At 42.9% G+C, this 21,657-nt stretch overlaps 1 protein-coding gene and 1 long non-coding RNA gene across 6 annotated transcripts in view; one reads left to right on the plus strand and one right to left on the minus strand.

Moving 5' to 3' along the window:
• The window catches only part of LOC119007856, a 198,191-nt gene that overhangs the window by 157,838 nt on the left and 18,696 nt on the right, over positions 1–21,657 (plus strand). The gene's annotated exons all lie outside the window — the stretch shown is intronic.
• fstl5 (follistatin-like 5) overlaps positions 1–21,657 on the minus strand; it is a 169,415-nt gene that overhangs the window by 53,088 nt on the left and 94,670 nt on the right. For 4 of the 5 annotated variants that reach the window (XM_037077778.1, XM_037077780.1, XM_037077782.1 and 1 more), the window contains 2 exons: positions 5,432–5,598; positions 829–840 (listed from right to left, as the gene is read on the minus strand). In XM_037077778.1, coding sequence (XP_036933673.1) covers positions 829–840; positions 5,432–5,598 — 179 coding nt within the window. The remainder of the gene's footprint in view (positions 1–828; positions 841–5,431; positions 5,599–21,657) is intronic. The other variant, XM_037077779.1, reaches the window with a different exon arrangement.

A 21,657-nucleotide genomic window follows, 5' to 3' on the forward strand; every position in this document is an offset into this window, starting at 1 on the left:
AAAAATAGTGCAATAAAAATCAACAAAGTGTTTATTGGATGAAAGATTCATGTATTTGCCCCCCGAGTTCAGGATGAGTCATCCATATTTGTTATCATTTTTCAGGAAATGACAAACTCTAAAATATGTTTCATATGAAACAATGTTTTTACCTTGTTGGTGAATCACTGCTGAGATATGGAGCATGATTGATGTGATAAAAACACTTTAAGACTTTCAGATTTTATATAATTTAATTGTCTACAGATCCGCGGTGACGACCAGCACTGTGTTGATCTCAGTAACAGGCGGTGTCCTCCACTGAGCTCCATCAGACACCAAACCAACAGAAATACGACGCAGCGTTTTACTGAGTGACATGTTGCTTCATCATCATGAACGCAGCTGCTGATGTTTACTTTGCTGGCGAGGGAATTATTAAACCTTTTGGTCGGTGTTGAATGAGGCTGCGTGACGCCGAGGAGCTCGGACGGACCGGGGGAGTGAACGCATCGTGAAGCGGGCAAACAAATGATTTCTGGTCTTTTCACTGGATTTGTTGACAATAACAGCAGCACACAACATTTAATCCTTTATCCTGGGCTTTCACCAGATTCATTATTTTTTGGGAAAAACAGTTTTGCCAGAGAATGACAGTTGCTGTAGAATTAATTTGCAGGACAAAAAAAAAGGGACAATATCCAACTGATTTGATGTCCTCAACCTGGGCACATCACGCTTCTATTATCAGCTCCTCTGTAGCTTTGTGGGCTTTTTGTGAATGAAACATGAGAGTGGGTGATGCGACGTCAATCTGTTTAGACGAACAATTGAAAAAAAACAGCCTACCTGGGACGGGATCTGTTGGAGAGACAAACAGGTCAAACATTCAGAGGTTTAGTTCGATTAAAGCATTAAGGCAAGAGAAACAGGCCGGCTGCTGGTCAGACAGAGTTCAGTGTGCTGTGTGTACCGTCTGTACATCAGGTGTCAGGATGAGACCGCAGGAGTAAGTTTGACTATGAGAGAGTTGTTCTTTGCTACCAAACAACATGATTAATTCAATAAAAACGCTTCCTGACACAAGTTGAGGATACAACACAGCAGGCGTGTGAGTCAGGAGGAGTCGTGTTGGATCTGCTGCAGAACGCTGCACATTTATTTATTGATCCTCCGGACACACAGAAAACTGCGTCATTCCAGGAGGTACACACTGATCACAGCTGAATGTAGATATTATAAATAATCACATACATTTAATGTTTCATAAAGCACATCCTCCAGCATGCTGAGATAATATGAAAGGCACCAGAATAAAGCACCGAAGCCTCGGGAGATAAAAACACATATTCCGGTGGACAAGATAAGAGAGGAGAAGAAAGATGGAGCTCAGATTGTACTGCTTCCTGCATCGTATCTATTCCTGTTGAAGCTGCCGCCTTCAAAACACATTTTCTATTTTTAATAATTCCATGTTTTTTCATGATGGAATTCAAAGATTTTTGTGCTAAATCAGATATATTTTTTTTTTACGGTGACCTTGCAACCAGCCAGATAGGACGTACAAGAAGCCGACGGTCACAGACTTCACAATATTTCTCTTAAATGTACTTTGAAACTCTGAGGGAAACTTTTTTAAGGAATTATAAATATCAAATGCTTTCTCATCTTCAGAACCATTTGTGGGACTGCAGAATCGGATCGGCGCCCCTAAGGGCAAACATGAATGTATACTGCACACACACACACACACACACACACACACACACACACACACACACACACACACACACACACACACACACACACTGTGTCTTTGGCTCGGCCACTCAGGGAGGATTGAAATACTGACAGCCTTGGATGATGATGCAATAGCCGGCAACTGTCAACTTCATGGAATTACAGTAAGCTGCTTTGTCAAAATTTAGAGAGGCTCTATTGAACTCCGGGATACAAGCGCACCACTGGGATTAATGTGCGACTCACTAAGTCTGAATGTCGACAAAATTTCTAAAATAACCACATTCTCAGCTGGGAAGGCCTGCGAGATTAGAATGCATAAACCTCCCGTGTGTACTCACAGGAATATGACTCTAATTAAGGCTGGCAGAGGATACTCACAAATATTAACAGCCAGCAATTATATAGAAATTGTCTGCAAGGCAATTTAGAATTAGTCTGTGGGTGCCAGGTGCAGACCAAATCCATTCTCCTCTCTGGAAGGAACAACAATGATTGACTGGAAGTCTGAGAGCCAAAAATAAATCTGGATTAAGCCGCCGTTGGTGAGCTGCTCGGGTTCCGTCGGTAGTTTCTCTGCGCCGCCTGGTCTGCACACAGTTTTCTGATGAGCCACGAGAGACGTGCGTGCTCGTGCTGATTCACTTGCTGGTGGTGTTCTGTGTTCGTGCAGCTGCTCTGGAGGTAACGTGGGCTCCAGCAAGAGACTGTAAACTCAGGCTTTGTTCGAGGCCGACCAAAAAAATCAAATCTGACAATAACAGACCTCCAGGGTCAAAGTACAGCCAGTTCTCCCAGTCTGAAGAGACAGATCGGTCCCTGTAGAAGTTAAACTCTCACTCCATGAAGCTGCTCTGGCATCAACACAAACAGCTGTATGTACCAAAGAGACGGAGGGAAGAGTAATCGTATGCAGCAGCATCAGATAGACATGGTGAAGGTCCCGGGAGTGCCAGAGAGGTTCAGGTTGATTAAAATGCAAAACCTCAGTTGTTTCCTTCTTTCTGCACTCTTCTATCTATGACCTATAACTCAGGCTATGAGTTCTGTGGACTGAAATCAAATCTTGGATGTTTTCTCCAAGAGTATGATGGTTTCAAAACCCCAGAGGCTGCGCTTTGATTGATTACCAGCAGCCTGTTCTTCTTCCAATGTCTCAATAACGACGAAAAATGAAGACTGTGTGATTCTTCAGTGGGAAGGCGAAATTCTGAACCGGTACTGATGTAAAAATAAGAACAATGTCCAGAGATGTGAAGGATAGAAAGTCATTTCAAGTCCTTGCTCTATCAGAAGTCATTATTCTATTATTCATACTAATGTATTTCCTTACAATGGCTATACTGAACAGCATTTTGCAGCTGAGGCTTTCATCGCTGATCTGACATTTGAATTGAAAATCCACCTGTGCAAGATGTGACATTAGTCACCAGGAATCTGATGGCTGTGTGTGAAGTGCAGACAAAGACCACCTCTGGTCGGGACGCTGAACTCGGCTCTGTGTCTTCAGGCGAAATCAGGAGATGAAACAAAAACTCCTTCTATTGAATCTGCACAAAAAAAAGAGCAGTCTGGTGGAAAATATCTGAGCGATAGATCAAAGCTGGCTGCGACCTTACGAGACCTTGTACCTTTTTTCCTCCCACAAATCCTCCAAAAGATATTTGCTGCATTTTTTTAAGAAATAATCTGACTTGACATTTCTTTTCTGTTACATCCAGAACTTGCATACATCTTTTTTTAGCTGTGAATTGCTTAAAAGCAGTCAAAGTGCATGATGGAAAACGACTTGGAAAAAAGAGCAAATGGTGGAAAAGCTGTTAGTCTCACAGCACGACCTAAAAATCACCTCATAACGTTGACGCCGCGCTTTATGGGAATCACACATCACCAACAACCAGAACCAGAGCTCTAGTTTAGAGCCAGTTGATGGTGCCAAGGATGACTGGCGACAGCTGGGCGCCTCTTACTCATTTTAAGGGTCATCAACATTTAATGTTACATTAGTGGCTTCGCTGGGTCTCCCTTTATCTACTGCGACAGTGTTGACTTAATTATGCACAGCAGTATCACACTCATCTTGGTCAGCCCTGACACACACAGAGGGAAAGGTAAGGCGGAGCTCTGCCTCTCCTGCCGCTCGCCACATAAGTGTCCTCGCTGCTTTTGATGTGGATGAAAATGACACAGAGGGCTGTGTGAGGCCACGGCTGAGGATTAACACTCGCACACATCCACAGAAACACACACACATACAGTCTTTCAGCGACTTGTAAAAGTAGGTCCCTCCTCTAGGGCTGAACCCCTTCGGTATCCCCCTTCATCTTCTGTCTTTGTCTGAAATCCTTGTCCCTCCCAGCAGTCTCTAAACACAGACACCAGGAACACAAACTGACATCCTGGATTACCGTCAGACCTACAACACAAAACCAGCGCCAACAGCCAAATGAAATGTGCTGAGAATCTGAGCCAGCGCCAGCAAAAAGTAGAAATATGATGAGAAAGAAATAAAGGATGAGATTATCTGAGCGCTCACAGCAGAAGAGTTGACGGCTCTGAAACTGTAGTTAAGAACTGATGCTGCTTCACAACTTCAAAACGCATTAATTAGTCCTGTGCAAATCCCATCACGTACCTATCTGTCTACCCATCTATGCATCTATATGTCAGTATGTATCTGTGCATCTTTCCGTCCTTCTTACCGGGAGAAAATGCTGTTCCAACATATGTGAACAATATCAAAACACGCAGTTTCTTCCTTGTAATGAGTAAAGAAATTCTGAGAGAAGATTCTGAAGAAAAGTCTCATTTGCTTCGCTGAGATGCTTCTTTTAGGTGATTATATTATTAACTTTAACATTGTTCTGTTCCTGAGGTTAAACTATTAAATGCTGCAGCATTGATGAGTCCTGACGTTAACGTTTCAGTGCTCCTGCTGACGTTTCGGTGTGATTGCGGCCTGTTGGCTGTGGCTCAGCGGAGGGAGGAAGCTGATACTGACGGGCGTCTGTGTTCTTCATTCTCCGTAAACTATGAGGAATTATTTTATTGACAGTTGGGTTTTGTTTTCACTGAGATATTGTTGAGTTCATGTGTAAATATTACTGCTGCTGCTCGAGAAACAGTAACATTCATTTGAAGCATTCAGTTCTATATCTGTTCTGAATGTATTCGTTATTAAAAAATGAAAGAGAACCAATAATGATACCAATAAAGAACCAAACCCATAAGGATCATTAGGAGTAATAGTAGGCAGTCTGCACCTTCTTAGGTTTATTAAAGTAAAAGGAAACTGATAACACGTCATGTCGACTAGATGAAGTTTCTCTTGTGCTTCAACCAGAGTGACAGAAATGAAAATAGAAACAGGACGTCGGGCTCAAAATGTAGAGCCAACAGGAAGCAATGAAATGGAGCTGACTGTGCTGCTGAGGCCTCCTCACATTGCATTCAGTCAGGATGTGATGTTAAACAGTCTCTCACTGTCTGTAGAGAATGATCTAATCATCAGATATTGATTCTGTTGGCTGCTGGCTCAGGACCAGAATCAACCTGCAGAATCAGTATTTGAGCCCAAAAATCAACTTTCTTTTCCACAGAAACTCTACTGCTAAATTATACTTTAAGTATCTGCTCTGAGTTTGTAAGTTATCTACCCATCTAACGGCCTGTGAACAGTGCATCAGAGAGAGTGCTGTCAGCTGGATCTTACATTGACGTCCTCCAGGTTCAAGGAGTTCAGATACTGATTGTTTCTCTTCCACAGTATCGGAGGTCTTTGCTCCCCAGCGATGGCACAAGTCAACACGGCGCTCTGGCCGACGGTCACAGCGGTGACGCTCACTCTCTGGTCCTCGGGAAGGGTGAGCAGGTACACATCTGTCAGAGAGAGGAAGAAATAACCCGAAGTTAGATGACGAGAAGATCATTTGAGTGTTCAGACGGTAGAATGCTGGAGATAAAGCGGCACAAGTTATCGTGTAACTTTTCATTTCAGTATTTCTGCTTGAACATGTAAAAATAACTGTTTAAGTCACTTTGTGAAGCTGAAATATGTTGGGCGATTCTTTCTTGCAACAGCTCATAATTCAGAGGAATAAACTCGCTGAGATTCATGTTCTGCCCACATTTTTCTCTTAATGAAGTCTGAAAACAAGAACACAAACTCAAGAGTGTCTCAATTAGCTGCTGCTGTGCTGCAGAGGCAGATGTTTTTTTAGTTAAAGATGCACTGAGGCAGCACAATTATTGCAATTTGCAAAGTAATGGGAAGGAATTAAGTTAAATGTTCTGTAAATACTTTGCATAATTTATGTAATGATGCCATAATGGGAATTCTTCCTTCTCCACTGCTCTCTCTGAGGACCCTGGGGCCACAACCATGAACCTTTTTTTTAGCTAACTGGACAAAAAATGACCCCCCTGGGAAGCACCGCTGCTGCCGGTCTGTGCGCGCTGCTTTGTAACTAGAAGTTGGGGTATTTTTAACATGCTTAGAGTTCTGATAACAGGCTAGCCTCTCCACGCTGCTGTAAAAGCCTCTCTGAAACTTGCATGAAAAATAAAAAGCCTGCTCTCCATGGAAACACGTGCCTCGACCGTGGCCAGAGTCGCTGCTGCGCTCAATTCAACATTCCTGTGAAAAGTGTTCCTGGTGGTGATGAGATTGATCTGTAACCCTCCATGTTTCATTTTTACCAGCAGTGAGAGCAAATATGGGCACAGAGACGAGCGAGGGTGGGATGGTGAGAGGTCAGCGTGGCTGGTTGGTTAACGCCTTTTGTGCGTCCAGTGTTTTGATGAGACGGTGAGCACGATGTACACTCATCCATTCTTCGGTGGCATTATGTAACGCGGCCTGTGAGAGAATGCTTTTTAATCTTTCTCTCGGGTAATGAGCAACGGAGCAAAAGGAAACAGAGATTCAATTTGTTCTGCTCCTAAGGGCATGAAATACAAAATCTAATGAAAGAGCAGGTCCGGTCGACAGTGCTCACTCGCCACAGCCCGGAGAATTAGGATGAGAGCGCCTTCAATTACAGCCTGGCCCCGCTGGCCCTGCTGGCCCCGCTGGCCCCGCTGGCCCTGCTGGCCCCGGTGGTTCCGGTGGCCCTGGTGGCCCCGGTGGCTCCGGTCTCCCTGTACCAACAGCTTCTCAATGCGTTTTTAACCTCCTAACTTGTTTGCTGTGTTTGGTCCACTTGTTGTGTCTTTGAACTGTGAACTCCGCGAGCCTTTCAGATCCGGGCCAATCAGTCTGGAGCTTCTTTTCAGAGGGAAGCAGAGTTAAGACTTCTAATCCATCATCTGACCCAGTGAAACTCCGCTTAAACCTGGGGAGATCTCTGCCGAGATTACTTTAAAATTAGAGGATTGATAGCAGCCGTTTCCTCTGAGATGATGATGTTATGAGTGGATCCAACGCTGCTAATTTACGGAGCTAGATTTTTAACAACACCAACTCAATGTTCTTTTTTAATTATTGAATTATTTCACATCTGTTTTTTTATTTTTATACTTGGAACATAAATACTCATTTATTCATGCTTTTTTTGTTGTTGCAAGTTAAGTGGGCCGCATACTCAGAAGCTCATTTACACTTTCTAATCTTTGCATTTCCCATTTGTCTCTTCAGCGTCTATTAATGGACTCAGTACTGGAAACTGTGGTTTTCTACTTGCTCTGTCAGCAGGAGGCTGTGGGGTGCATGAGAACCTCAGGTCGAGGTGTAAATCACTTTCACCAGGCTGCTACTTCTGAAAATAGTTTATTTTAAGAGATGAAACTTCTCTCGTTGCTTTCTGGTGAAAACCCTCAACTTGAATGTAATTCGGTGGAACACCTCTAATGGTGACTGGAGCCAACAGCTCTGTGACACAACTGACATAAATTGAACAATATCAGCTCCATGGAGTCGGCGCTCATTGCCTGGCTGTTGCATCATGGGATATGGTTGCTGTGTCCACTACCACGTGTGTACCTGTGGGCAATCTTTAGATGTAAAGTCATTTTTGACACAATGTAAAGACGGTCCATCAACTCTGACTCTCAGGCGAGAGAAGAGTGGAAACATGTTTCCCATCCAGAGACGTTCTTCACTCTTTTATTAATGAAATGTACTCAACAGTCCTGACAGAAGTGAGGCTACACTAACCTCGTGATGAGCCACCCAGTACCCGCTATCACACCTGTAGCTGTCATCGTCACAGCTTAAAGCCGGGCACGATGGATTCACAAGTGAAATATATTTCAGTCATAAAGCTGTGAGGAAAGTTTGAGTGAGCTGCATCTGAAGAACACTGACAGTCATTCTTGTCGGGCTTGGACGACACACTTTGTTCTGTGTTTAACTGTAGTAGAGAGATAGGAAGTTCAAAATAAAGTGTTTCATTATTATTATGCACATCAAATCATCTCACACACACACACACACACAGTTAGAGATGAGAAAAGAGTTTAAACACTCACTAATGAGGCAATCAGTCTTTCATTTCTCAAAAGCAAACATGAACGTATTCATTCATTAGTCAGTCTCTTTCATTGGTTGATGATAAAATGTCTTGTGATGGCCTGCACACAGGGAGATTCATCTCATCATAAACCTAACCCGCCACTGGTGCTGAACTAGAAAAGGGAGGTTTAAACGGTACATGAAAAGCAATAACCATCTCATAAAGTGACTGAAACATTTCCCCAGTGCACATCATAATGTGACAGAAATCATTTGATGGAAGCCGTTTGATCAGTTTAGAGCTGTTTGTATGTAATAAAGAGGGGTGATATGAGAGCCAGCACGGCCACACACAACACAAACGACTGGAAAGAGATGAAAAATGATGTGGAACAAAAACTTTGCCTCATTAAAACTGCATTTGATCTAGTGAGGCTAAAGTGGAGCAACTTTAAATGTGTTAAAGTTCAGAAAAAGAGTAATTCTAAAAACAAATTGGTTGAGTTTACTGATGTGCTGCTGTGATTTTAAAGTGATAACACATTCACTCTTCACACCTTCACAACGTGGATCTGAAGCAGGAAATCACAACAAACAGCAGACCGACACGGCAGCCATCCCACGTCTCATTATTGAATTCTGGTGGATTTTTCTCATTTGGCAGGATGGAACAAAGTGAAACTTAAGAGCTAAAGCACAACCTGTCCTTTACCGAGGTGAGAGAGTGATGCTTTCAGGGAAAGCTGAACTAAATTGCCTGAGACCTTCTGACTCCATTACTTGTTTGGCATCACAGACCCACTAAGACGGCAAATGTGAGCCCACAGAAAAGGTTTATTTCTTTTCATTTTTGTAGCACTGACAATCAGTTCTGTCAATTACAGGAATGTTCCAGATGGCTCTGAGTCTCAAAGCTACTTTCAGAATGGTTCTGGAAACCATCGATATGTTGTAACTTTACATTTATTTATGTTAAATTTTACATTTTATGATGTGACAACACAGCAACAGCCACAGACGTCTGGACATTGTGCTGTGTGTCCTGCTGACATCCTGAATGTAAGATGTCATTACGGTCCGCTGTCCTATAACATGGAAGTGTTTTCTTGTTCGTTCTGCACGTCTGTTGATTGATTCTGGAGAGCAGCTGATTATTGAGTTGCATTCTGAGGTTGTTGCTCAAACTGAGTCACCGAGTGTCGATGTGTGATGACCTGAGAGACTCAATGATCAGATATCTGAGAACATCACGCAGGATTTCTACATTCACTTCATTAAGCGTGATTAATCTCTCCTTCATGTTGATTTTATGCAAGGATAATTTATAATGCGGATGACGCCTTTAAATATGATGACAGACATTCTGAGATTAATTGAAAAACAACATCAAAGTTCCAAATAAAATGCATTTGGTAATATAACTCTGTGCTTAAAGTATCTGCTGTGATCTTGCTCATGGCGCTGAAACAATAAGTTCAGTGAGGCAAGAAACAAGTTGTACGAATTATAAACGATCAAACTATTTTGAAAGATCACGTCAGAGGTAAAACCAAAAGCCAACACACCTCTGATTCTGGTAATAACCTCCAATTATCTTCTCTCCTTCAAATAAGTTTGACATTGGCAGTTAAACCTAATAGTTAAATGCTGCAAGAAAATGGGGGTTAAAGTCAACTGTGGATTTATTAAATCTGAACCACAACCAAAAAAAAATGCAAATATGTTGAGATGTCAAGCAGGAAAAATGTTAAAAATGGGAAGCAAAAGAAGAACAGAGTGAGGAAATGAAGACATGTTAAATCAGCTCTGATGCAGAAAGTGAAGAATCAAGAAAAGTTGATCTTCCAACCGTCACGCGCAGCTAATCCAAGAGCCTCCTCCTCCACGACACCATTAACACTCCAGCCAGCAGATCAACGCACCGTGCAGCCACTCGGTGCTCCTCGTGGTGTTGAGGTGGTGTTGGGTGGACACGCTGACAAAAATCTCCTTCAATAATGTCCTCCCTAACCATTCAATTACAGCCCTCTTGTATCTTAATACTTTCGGAATACGCTGCAAGCAACAAACTCGATTTGCTGCTGATCCCTTGGGGAATAGAAAAGTGTGAAGTTATCGGGAGAATTTAAAAGAAGAAAGTAGGCAGACAGGCGGCCAGGCAGGCTCCATCATAGCTTTGGCTGGTGGATGGAGGAAGGAAGAGAAGGCAAGTATCCGACCTGAATGAGAAACTCTCCTCAGAGGGATGGGAGTCTGGGCTGTTGGAACTGACTCAAACACTCGAGTCCAGCACCTCCTCTGTGAGAGATTTATCAGCGGAGGAAGTGGCCTTGGCTCCTCTTTTTGGTCTGATTTGAGGCCTGAGGGGACTCAGCCTCCTGGGAAGGATCAACCTTCACCGTCCAACCTGTAATTAGTGATTAACGGGGAAGTCCAGACTTTTGATTTACTCTGCTCTGCTCCCAGAATGGGATGTTGGTCAGTGCCACGGCGAGAGGTAAATCACCTATTGCACTGGAGGCAACAAGCTTGTCAGGGAAAATAGCCTGTGCCTGCAGGACGTTGTGAGGGGCCGGCTGTATGAAGACAAATTGCACCAAGGTTGCTTAGCCAACCCCGTTACTCCATCCTCTATCATGCTCTGTCGCTCTCCTTCTCCAACACATGCTCGCTCGCTCTGTCTCTCTTCACAAAGTCTCTCATTCCTCTAACACACTCCCCCTCTCTCCCCTCAGTGGCGTTCAGTATTACTGGGGCTGAACAGTTGTGTACCCCCAATTGCTTTGAGTTTGACATTTTGAAGTGGAGATAAAAGTATTTTCCCTGATGCTGAGTATTCATAGCCCTTACGCAAACACTCAAAGGGGAGAAAACACCCGAAAAACAGAATACACATTCATGTGAGCAGTCTCTGATCTTGGATGGTTGGGTTGATTTGTGCGCGCTCTCTCCCAAAGCAAGAAGAATGGAGTTTCTGTTTTTGATTCGGAAGATGAGCGACTCAGTGGACTTGAATGTTTGACAGAGAAAGAAAATAGTTTTGAGAGCTGAAACACACGTAGTCCCTTTGTTTTCCCAAGGAAAATACTTCTTTTTGCTTGAATGCGGCGCTGCTGCTACAAGTCGCACAGCTAAACAAAGTGTCTGCTTTACAATAACAAAACGCTAATCTGGTGATTTTCATTACCCATAAAGACGCATATGTTGCATGGGAGGGATCACGTCTTTGGACTGTTCAAGGTTATAGTTTCTTCTTCAGCTCTGAACAGACACATAACTCCCCTGACTGACTGTAATGTGGAGCGAGGAAACACAAATGGCAGCATGTCTGACTGAATGAGGATTTTGTTGGAGTGAGAATCAGAAAGAGGGACACAGAAAATCTGTCCGTACAGAACCATCATGTAACAGTGTGTAGCACCTCATAATGTATATGTTATGTAGGTTACAGTGTTGTATAGGCAGTTATTATAGCCTACAAGTAATAATGACAACAGTGAAAGCAGATAATTAGAACAGAAACAGACAGCTCTCCTCCCTCCCTGGTGTTTCTCTGTGCTATCACTGTTTCAAGGACAGTGTTAGCAGCCCAGCGACTGTCCACAGCAAAAACACAACCGTAAGAATCCCAGTTTGGCCAAAAAACCTTGATCTCAGGGCTGTGAAAGGCAGAGTGAAACACTGAGTTGTGTTAATAAATTGGTGCCTAACGTTTGCATGCCTTTGGATTGTGGGAGAAAACCCACACAGACACAGTTAGCTGGGAGAGCAGCCAGGGACGACGCTGCTCTGCCTGTTGTGGTTGCTCAGTGGCAGACATGTGACTGGTGATTAAGATCTTTGAAGTTATTAACTTCAGTCATACTCCACATCTGCACGGCTGAACTGATCAGTGTAAATACATTCATGTTTGTTTACATGGAGAACTCAGCAGCTCGACTTCAGGTCGAAGAACTTTGGCATCATTTTGAGGGCAGAACAGACTTTGATGTTGATTCTGAGCTTTTCCACTTAAATGAGATTATTTTAAAATGCTCCCAATCCAAGAAAATACCCGGCGCACGACGACAGTGACCAGCCGCTCAGAATCTGTCAGCATCTCCCGTCTCACTCTGCCTCTGCAGAACCAGAAGACATAATTGTGATTTCTGCAGAATTATTGCTATAACGCATTCAAAAATGCAGAAATTACAGGTGTTAGGTAAAAGGCTGGATGATAACAATTACCCTCCTTCTCTCTCCTCCCACAAACATTATAAACATCAAGATGGCTGTAAAATATTAACAAACAGCGTTAGTGAGAGCATTACCTCTGGCTGATCACCCTCCAGCCTGCTTCCACAGCAGCTGCTGGTGGAGATCCTGAGGGACGGCAGCATTAGTATGCAACAGAACCAAAGAGGAGCTCTAATTGGATTAATTTTATCACAGCTACCTTGTGGAAAACAACTAATGAAAAATCCCCTATCTCACTGCAATGAGTAGATCATAGAGCACTTTAAGCTATAGCATGAGAGAGACTGTGATTCAGAGTTTCCATCGTATTTCACCCTCGAACGCCTGCGTGACTTTAAACTATATCAGACTGCACTGTTTGTATTTTATTGATGGTTTAATGTTTAGTAAAGCCTGAACCTGTGTGTGTGTGTGTGTGTGTGTGTGTGTGTGTGTGTGTGTGTGTGTGTGTGTGTGTGTGTGTGTGTGTGTCTGTTGTTCTATTTATCCACCTCGATGTTTTGTTAGAATTGTCGAGTTTTATAGTTATCGGCCGTCTCTGGAACATTATGGAAGCAGATGTCGTTCCGCTTGTGGTGCTCAAAGTGCAAAACAAAAGAAAGAAATTCATGTGAAAGACTCAAACACGACGTCTCCTTCCAGAAGTTAACTCAAGATGATTCACAGAGCTGGTGTTGATGCAGGAACACAGTTACTGTATCTACTACTATCTACTTACATGAGTGGATCCTTCCTAACAGGCATAAGAAAATAAATGAGTTCCTCACTGAAACTGGAAGCACCAAGGTCTGTGGATTATTTTAAAGGAACAGCTCCCAAATGTTGTCTTTTTACATCAACGTGGGCTCTCAGGAGCTCTGGAGACTTGGATAGTGTCACAAGTTAAATGTTCTTGTGGTTGTTTAATTCACACATTGAAACAATTCCCCATCGAACTCAGTTGTTCAGGAGAATGTTTCTGTTGAAGATATAATGTCACCCGACTCTCCATCCACATGGAGCTGAGTGAATAATTACATTTATATGCTGAACTCATTCTTGAAGTATGCCGATCATGATTTCTGCAAAGACACACTGCTGCTGAGTTTCTAGAGTTTTTTTTTAAAGTTTTTATTTTGAGCTCCACAAACAAAGAGCCATCGAGTTCCATTATACTGAGGAGAAAACAGAAATTACCTCCAAAACTAGCAACTCACACCAAAACAATCTAGACGGGTAAATTGTGCTGCAGGTAGGAGGAAAACAGGCCCTTTTGATTTTAAATAGCTACAGTACAGTTTCCACCTGACTGTATATTCTACTCGCTTTTCAGCAGCTTCAGCATCACATTGCAGTTGAATAGCTGCACAGCTGCAAATGGTGCATGCCAACACCTCCAGCTGGATGACAGGAGATGGTAAATGTTGAGAAACGGGGATGGATGCAGCAATCTGTTTACACTGAACTGCTAAACAATCCTGACAGCCAGAAAAGCACATTGAGCCTCGCTCAGTCAGAGGGGCACTAAAACACACTCTGGGAGGGAGAGAGGCGAATTTAACCCAGGCCGGTCTGTGGTGTGTGAGCTCTACTGAAGCCTTCATTCACTGAACCCACAACAAGTCAGACCTCTGTAACCACATGGCTGTGTTCAGAGCCAGCTGCCCGTCAGCAGGACAGACGCTGGACGAACGTCTCCAACAGGCCGAGTGAAAAACAAGAATTAATGGGCAGAAACAGCTTTCAAGTAAACTCCATGAAACGTTTTCATTCACCTTGGCTCTGCATCACTCTAGTGAAAATGCAAAGGTCACACTGAATCTGGGGCTCTTAAGAAATCATTATCGACTTTGTTAATAAGTTCACCACATATAGAAAGTGTAATTGGGATTTGTGTCAGCTGAGCTGCTGTCTATAGAGAGCACACATTAAAACACACGCCGGCGGAAAAAATGCCCAAAGCCTTAAAAAATGCTGATGTTTCTCTGGGGAGTGGATGTGAAGACTTGCCCTTCATTCAGATTTATTTTTTCTGTCAAACCATTTTAAGTTCCAGCAGTTATATTTTCAGCATTTTGTGGTGTTTTTCTTGAGTAGAGCACTTAAACAAAATGCTGCTGCTCCTAACTATGGAAAATGACTGAAAAATGTATTTAAAGAAAAGACAGAGGGACGGTGCAGCAGTCCTGGAGCTGAGGCCAGACACATCACAGAGCCGCTTCAAGCCTCCGCTCAAGACAGAAAGATACGAAAACAGCCAAAACAGCTGAAGATGTTTCAGTCCAGAGTGGCAGGAGAAGATCTGCTCAGTGATCCTGACCTGCGCTCCTCTCATTCGCTCCTCTCACGGACGCTGCATCACTTTTTTATCGAAGAGTTTGTGGACTTTCATGTCGCTGTGCTGCACTTCTGCTTTCACTCGTGGCCGAGACAATCTGTGGCTTCATTGGCTGCCCAACAAATAGGAAGTGTAAACTCTGACAGACACACGAGGAACATGTGACCCCTGTGTGATGCATCTTCAACCTTTAATATTGATTTTAATTCATTATTTAACTATCATTGTACTTATTCTATGTCAACTGCACGTCGCTGGGTTGTGAATTATTCCAGTTCATCCAACATAAATGAGGAGTTTAGAGTTAACTGAACCCAGTCAGGCTCGTCTGTCACCACCCTGATTCAATTACACATACGTAACGGATTAATATGTTAATTTCCAGGCAAAAACATCTCCGTCTGCAAGTGTGGGTAAATATGTAATTGTTAAAAAAACACAAAGCCGTCACTTTGTCATCAAGTCGAACAGAGAAGAACAATCCTCCCTGAGAACGCCTGAGAAAATTAGTCTTCTGCAGCCGAGAATCACTTGAATTAGAAAAGTAATTCAACTTCTTTTAAATCTCCCAACACATTCTGTCACATGTTGGAAAATGAAGCATGAATTATAAAACCATTTTAACACCACTTCTCACAGTCTGTGAATGGAATGCTCAGCAGGGGTTTTGACAAGTAAAAGCCTGAGTATCCATTAATTGTCTCTGTGCCACGAGTGCTGAATAACAGAAAACTCGCCTTAATGGAAGGAGCCTCCCCCGGAGGAGGCCCGCCTGTTGGTTTGGATGTCTAATTATAATCTCCACACAAGTAGAGAGTGTAAGTCAACTCATTTCTGAGCTGGGCAAACTTTCTGCAAATGTAGGGATTACGCCAGACTTGGAAACACACAAAAGAGCTGTCTCTCCGTGAAACAAAAGACGATGAGAAGGACGACGAAATACACTGAATTAAATGAAACGAAAAGAACGCAGGAATGCAGAAGAGCCAGAAGGAAATCACAAACGTGTAGCTCAAATGAACTTGTTCACCAAAATTACACCCACTCAGAGGTCTACACAACACTTCAGTAGTGGCAGGTCAGTGCAGTAACACTCAACCACAACCAGCAGCAGCAGTTTCCCCGTCCAGCCCTGTTTTCACCTTTTCAACAGCAGCTGAGCAAATCATCTCACCACAAGGTCCATTTAGGAGCTTAACTGGATGTTCAACATACGACCCTGAAGAAGAACATGAACTGTGAATATTTTGAAGAATTATAAAGAGAAATAACCGTCTTTTTTTCTGTCCTTGATACCACATATAGGCCTTCAAGCTGAACACTGACCTGAGGTCACATTCACATTTATAAGTGTTATAGGCTCTGTCACATGTGTCATATCACATTCACATTACATTTATATGAGATAAGATATTGTTATTATTATAAGAAGGACAGGATGGTGATGGAGTTCCAGTTCGAGGCTGCTTCAGCATCTGTAACAGGAGAATTTCCAGCTCGTGTTTTAAGCTCAAACTTCTCTGAATCCAAGCCAAGTGGTTTTGTGCCTCAACCCAAACATTTAAACTTCTACAGTTCCATGACAGCTGGATGCAAAGCTATCTGCTGACGAGGGTCATGTGATGAGAGCAAGAACAGCAACAGCAACTAAATGGACTTTGTGGTGAGATTGTTTCTCATTTCAATCACGTTTCTTAATCATCTGAAACTTCAGTACATGTTGGCGAGAGACTGGTCTTATCCTCTTTACCTGAAGTGCTCAAACACCCTTTTTAAAATAGCATATCATATATATTTGAAGTTCCTGTACGTTTGGAATCGAGGCTGCCGCTGCCTGATCCAAACGTACGGCACATACAATGTTGTTTTTCTTAAAAAGACACTGTCAGTCTCCACCCTCAACTCCTGCAAACTGTTTGAGGGCCACATCAACATTACAACATGATGGATCACATTACAGTCTATCTAAGTTTCCCACCAGCCCCTCAGGAATATCGCAGGTATATAACGAGACTTGTAGCCTCAGCAGAAACCAAAGCGCTGTGTCTCCTGGCTGTGCATTTTGTCAGCAGGTGTCAGGGTTCAGATCAATAACTTGGCACCCAAGAAACATCGAGCAGGAGTGAGAAGCATCCCACGGTGCAGCACAAATAGCATTACCACTGTGCATGATGGAAAAGTACAATTAAGGTCATCGCGGTGATTCAGCTAAATGTGTTGTGAATAAATAATCTGTAGTCACAACAGTGCGGTACATGAAGTAGAACTGTGCCTTTGGCAGTGTTTAAATGTAGCTACTTTGAGAAATGAGGCCTTTTCACATGTGTTTGAAAAAAGCAAGGTGCACTGCAAGTCTGCCGCTCGTCCCCCAAGAAGAGGTTTTGTTAGGCATGAGATTCAAGCCAACAACTTGCCTGAGGGAGCATTCAGACAGAGGATTCTTTCCAAGCACTTGCACATTCATTTCCATTGTTGTCTGTGAAGCAGCATGCCCAGACCCTTAGAAAATGCATTTAGTAGGTGTACCCAAACTAATAACATTAAGCAGTGTGCTGCACAGGCAAAGCACCCTGTGATTGTCCAGCCAACTTCAAAGGGCTTAAAAAGCACACTGGCACAAGGACGCAGTCACAGTCGGCCTCGTCTGCAGCAGCAGAGAAACGCTGTCTGAACGAACCCGGCCCAGTTAACGCAAACTCACAGACACCCTTCATTCCTTCAGTGTCTGAATATGGTAGCCGAAATAAAATATATCACTGATAACTCGAACATCAGGTGAACAATGTTCCCGTCTCTCTTTTCGCATTCAGCTTGAGATATTACTTGTGGCAAACTGTGAGCGTGACCTTTTCCTAAGTTCATTCTGCAGTGATCACAGACGCTGACTGGCCGGCTGCAGATGACAGAACTCCCTCCCAGCGCTGACTGAACAGAAGTGCTTTCCACTATCTTGTTTTGGCAGAGTGCACAGCTCCGGAGAAAACCAGGAGATGAAGCACATGTAAAAACATGCAAAGTGTGTGTACCTGCATGGCTTTTATCCACATGCTGCACTTTTGTTCCATTCCTAAAATGTGGAGTTAGTTTTCTCTCTCGTCAGATTTCACTCAGGTAACAAACCTGCTCAGAAATGTTTCATTTGAGTCTTTCTCCGTCATTTGTTGTCTGAATCTCTGTGATTTATTGAAAGCATTGAATTAATAAAAGTACGTACATGTTGAAAATCCAATAAATAAAGTATAAAGTAACAGCTGAGGTTTTATTCTTATGATATATATAATTCTTCTCTGGTTGTGCTGAGGAAAGTGCTGAGCGCAGCATTAATGCAGGATGGATGTAGACGCTGAGTAATCTGAATCTTTAATCTCTGTGCGTCAGTTTATCTGGAACTTCTGTTTAGTAAAAGTTATTGTGATTGAGATGCTCTTGAATTTAAATGCTATTAAAAATGCTGTGTCATGATTTGTAAAAATGAAAATGTAATTGATGGGTGATAACAGATTATGACTCCATTTGGTCGAACCTGTCCATCAAACTGACAGACAGCGAGAACGTCTTGACTGTATCTACCAAAGCTGATCCTGGTGTTTGTACCTGATGTTCTGTCACTGATTCATGGAGTCGAGTCAGTGACAGATTCTTACTTCACTGATCTAAATTCACAGCTGATGATAACAATGATAACGGTGTAATACTGTAGGTTTCTTCAGAGACTCTCCGTGTGGACCGACTTCTGTCTTGCTGCTGCAGATAGTTGATGCTAATATCTGCCAGTCGATGCCCCGATGTATCGAAACGCTCTCCTACCAAACGTTAATGACACTTTTATGATAGATGACACCTTATCTGTTTACCCATGATGCACTAGGCCATCATTCAACAAATTATTCAACGATGACAAGGGGCTGACTATCAGCAGCGTGGCAGACATCATTCATATCTGTAACATCATCTAATTAAAAGACATCACTTCTGCCAGACAGCTTCCTGACTGCTAGCTGAGGCAAATTGATTCCTAACCCCCTTCGAGCCTATGCAAAGGAGGGAATGAATAATGCATGGACATTAAAGTCTTATCTTCTGTCCTGACAAACAATGTTGCCACGCTTTGAATATTTCACAAAGGTGTGCAAAGGGTCCTTATTAGCAGAGCAGTCAGACAGGTGCCGTTTTCATGGGGAGTCATTCTGAATTTAGTGCTGCTCCGTTTCCAAGCTGCACCGTAATTCTGGACACACCGGATCAGCCGATTTACTTTATGATGCTGCTCAGTTTACGAGGGCGCTTAAGGTATTTGCATAGATTTTTATAGCTGCCACTCACAGATTATGTCAGCAATGAAGTGAAAAACTATAACTTTGCATTAAGTTTCTGCCTCGGGCGCAGTGAGCATGCTGCGTGAGGTCAGATCCCTCCACTGATCTCAGACCAGGTGACTCCACCACACTGCTGGTGTCCTCGCTCCAACTGCTGCTGAAACGTCATTAAGATACCTGCTCAAGCAGAGAACCCAGGTTATTATTACAACAGTATATCAGCAGCTGTGCAGCAGGCCCATCGTATTAAAAACAAAGATGCAGCTCTAACTGTGCTGCATTATGAAGCCGTCTATATATTTATGTGGAAGAACACAAACAGCAGTAAAACAGATTGGCCACGCGCAGTAAATCTGATTGATAAGTGATTTTTAGTCGATCCAGTATCATCATAAAAAGTAATGTTTTCACAATTAGGGTTTGTTTCCAAATGTGACTCTTACGGATGATGTTAGACGATGACGGGCATCAGGACAGAGAGCATGCAGCTCTGAGATCTGATGACTTTATAACCGTTAAAACTCCATGTTGTTGTGGATCAGCTTATCAACGGATCGCCTTGTTGTCTGCTGTTACACTAATTAACAACTATTTTGATAATGGATTCATCAGTTTGAGTTGTTTTCAAGGAAAAGGTCAAAATTCCCAGATTTTTTTTTGTCTCCTCTGTGACATTAAACTGAATATCTTCTGATGGGAACAAACAGACATTTGAGGACAACATGTTGGGCTTTTGTTTCACTGATGATGTTCTCCTGATTCTAACCAGATGTGTTTTATGCCTGAAGCTAAGCAGAGCATTAGCATAGCACTGTGACTATAGAGAAATGGAAAATTCAACCTAAACTCAACTTCCAGCGGTGTTGGAAAGATTTTCAATCCACCTACATCGTTGTCAGGACCGAGTGAAGCGAACATAGTTGTCTTTTTTCAGTTTGTTAAGGCTTCAGCCTTTTTGCACCAGACTGTTATCTCCCCTTGCTTAGATGAAGAGGTTTTATTAAAATTAAGTGAACTGAAATGTTCAATACAGTTTTTAGTCTCTAGAGGAGGTGAGACTGTGACCTTATTATCAGCCTGCCTTTCTCAGCTGCCTCTCAGGCACACTGAGGGCCTGTCTTTGAAGCACATAAGCATTTAGAAGAGTGAAATAGATTTAGCGGTGAATAAAGTGGAGAAGACAACAGCTGAGAGCCACAATGACCTCCAGGTATGTAAAATGCTCCTCTGGTATTCAGTATTAGGTGCACGGGGATGAAATGGCTTTGAGTGCTTCGGTAATGTGCACGACATTCTTGATTGAAGTGGATTTGTTGGCAGAGACACAAAAACTGCTCACATGCACATTAATGCTTGATTAAATTCAATACATTTTAAATAGTTACCTTGATGAGCAATCTTCAGTCAGAAATGTAATAAGATGGCTTGTGCACTTAGTCATATACTTGGCTGGCTATCAGCTGTTGCAAAATAACAACATTAAGTGGCACAAAAGGATGAAGAACGGGAGAAAGAAGTGAAAGAGACGAGCCAGAGAGGATGAAAGGAACTCAGCTACGTAGTGGGAGATTTACGAACTTTAAATATCCCATTTCCCTGTGAGGAGTTAAGCCAGAAGCTCGCAAAAAAAAGATCTGAAAACTGAAGAGGAAATAGTTGGAGTTAGAGAAACTCAAGTGTTAAAGAAGCTGCAGCTCTCCCCAGATTGGCTGGGGTGACTTTCTCCTCCTCATTTGCCAGAAGGGCTTTGCTCCCACACATCCACCTATAACGTGTGGAGTAGTAAAGAGATGAGACTCACTTCACTTCGCCATTTGCTCTCGTGACTTCGCCTGCTCTAAGAAATGCTTCAAAGACAAAGGGCCTCTGAGATGAAGGTGGATTATGAATTCTCTCCCACTGCTAAATGTGTCAAGCCAGCCAAATGTCAGAGGATATTCTGTCAGAGGATATTGAGCTGGCTGAAAATGTCAGACAGGGAGGAACCATGAGAGAGAGCATGAGGAGGAAACAAAAGGAGGAGGAGGAAAGAGGTGCACAGGTGCTGCTGTGACTCAGATATGGCAGAGTTGCTGTCATCATTATGTTGCCTAATGAGGAGGGATTCCGTCTGAACTATTGTTTCGCAGTAGTCTTGACCTGCTTCCAGCTCCGACTTGATCCCCTTTATCCATCTTCCCAGGTGGACCAAACATTTCGACAGACTGACAATGTGGCAACAATCTGGAGTTCAGGCCGTTTATCAAACACTGCGCCTCGTTTATCACCGCTGGAACTTCACAGTGATCTGTGTTTCTCAGGGAACGAGCAGACTGACGGTTCGGACGGTAACAGCAGCAGTTAGTGAGTTGCTCCTTAGATTTGATAGTCAAACAGAATCAAAGCGTCATTATTTTTTCTTTTATGGAGCCCACAGGTTAATATAATGCAGGACAGATGACTATATTAACATAAGAGCAGGAGAGGGAGGAGCATGTGTATGTGAAGTCATTGATGATGTCATGAGCTCGAACTGAATTCATTTTCTGTTACAGTTTAAACAAAATTACCAGCAGTTAGAACGATGCTGACACTTCTGACACGTTTATGGACCCGTGTGATGAGATGAACTCAGTAGA

The sequence above is a fragment of the Acanthopagrus latus genome, chromosome 18 (assembly GCF_904848185.1).
Source record: "Acanthopagrus latus isolate v.2019 chromosome 18, fAcaLat1.1, whole genome shotgun sequence".
In the NCBI taxonomy this organism is placed as follows: Eukaryota; Metazoa; Chordata; class Actinopteri; order Spariformes; family Sparidae; genus Acanthopagrus; species Acanthopagrus latus.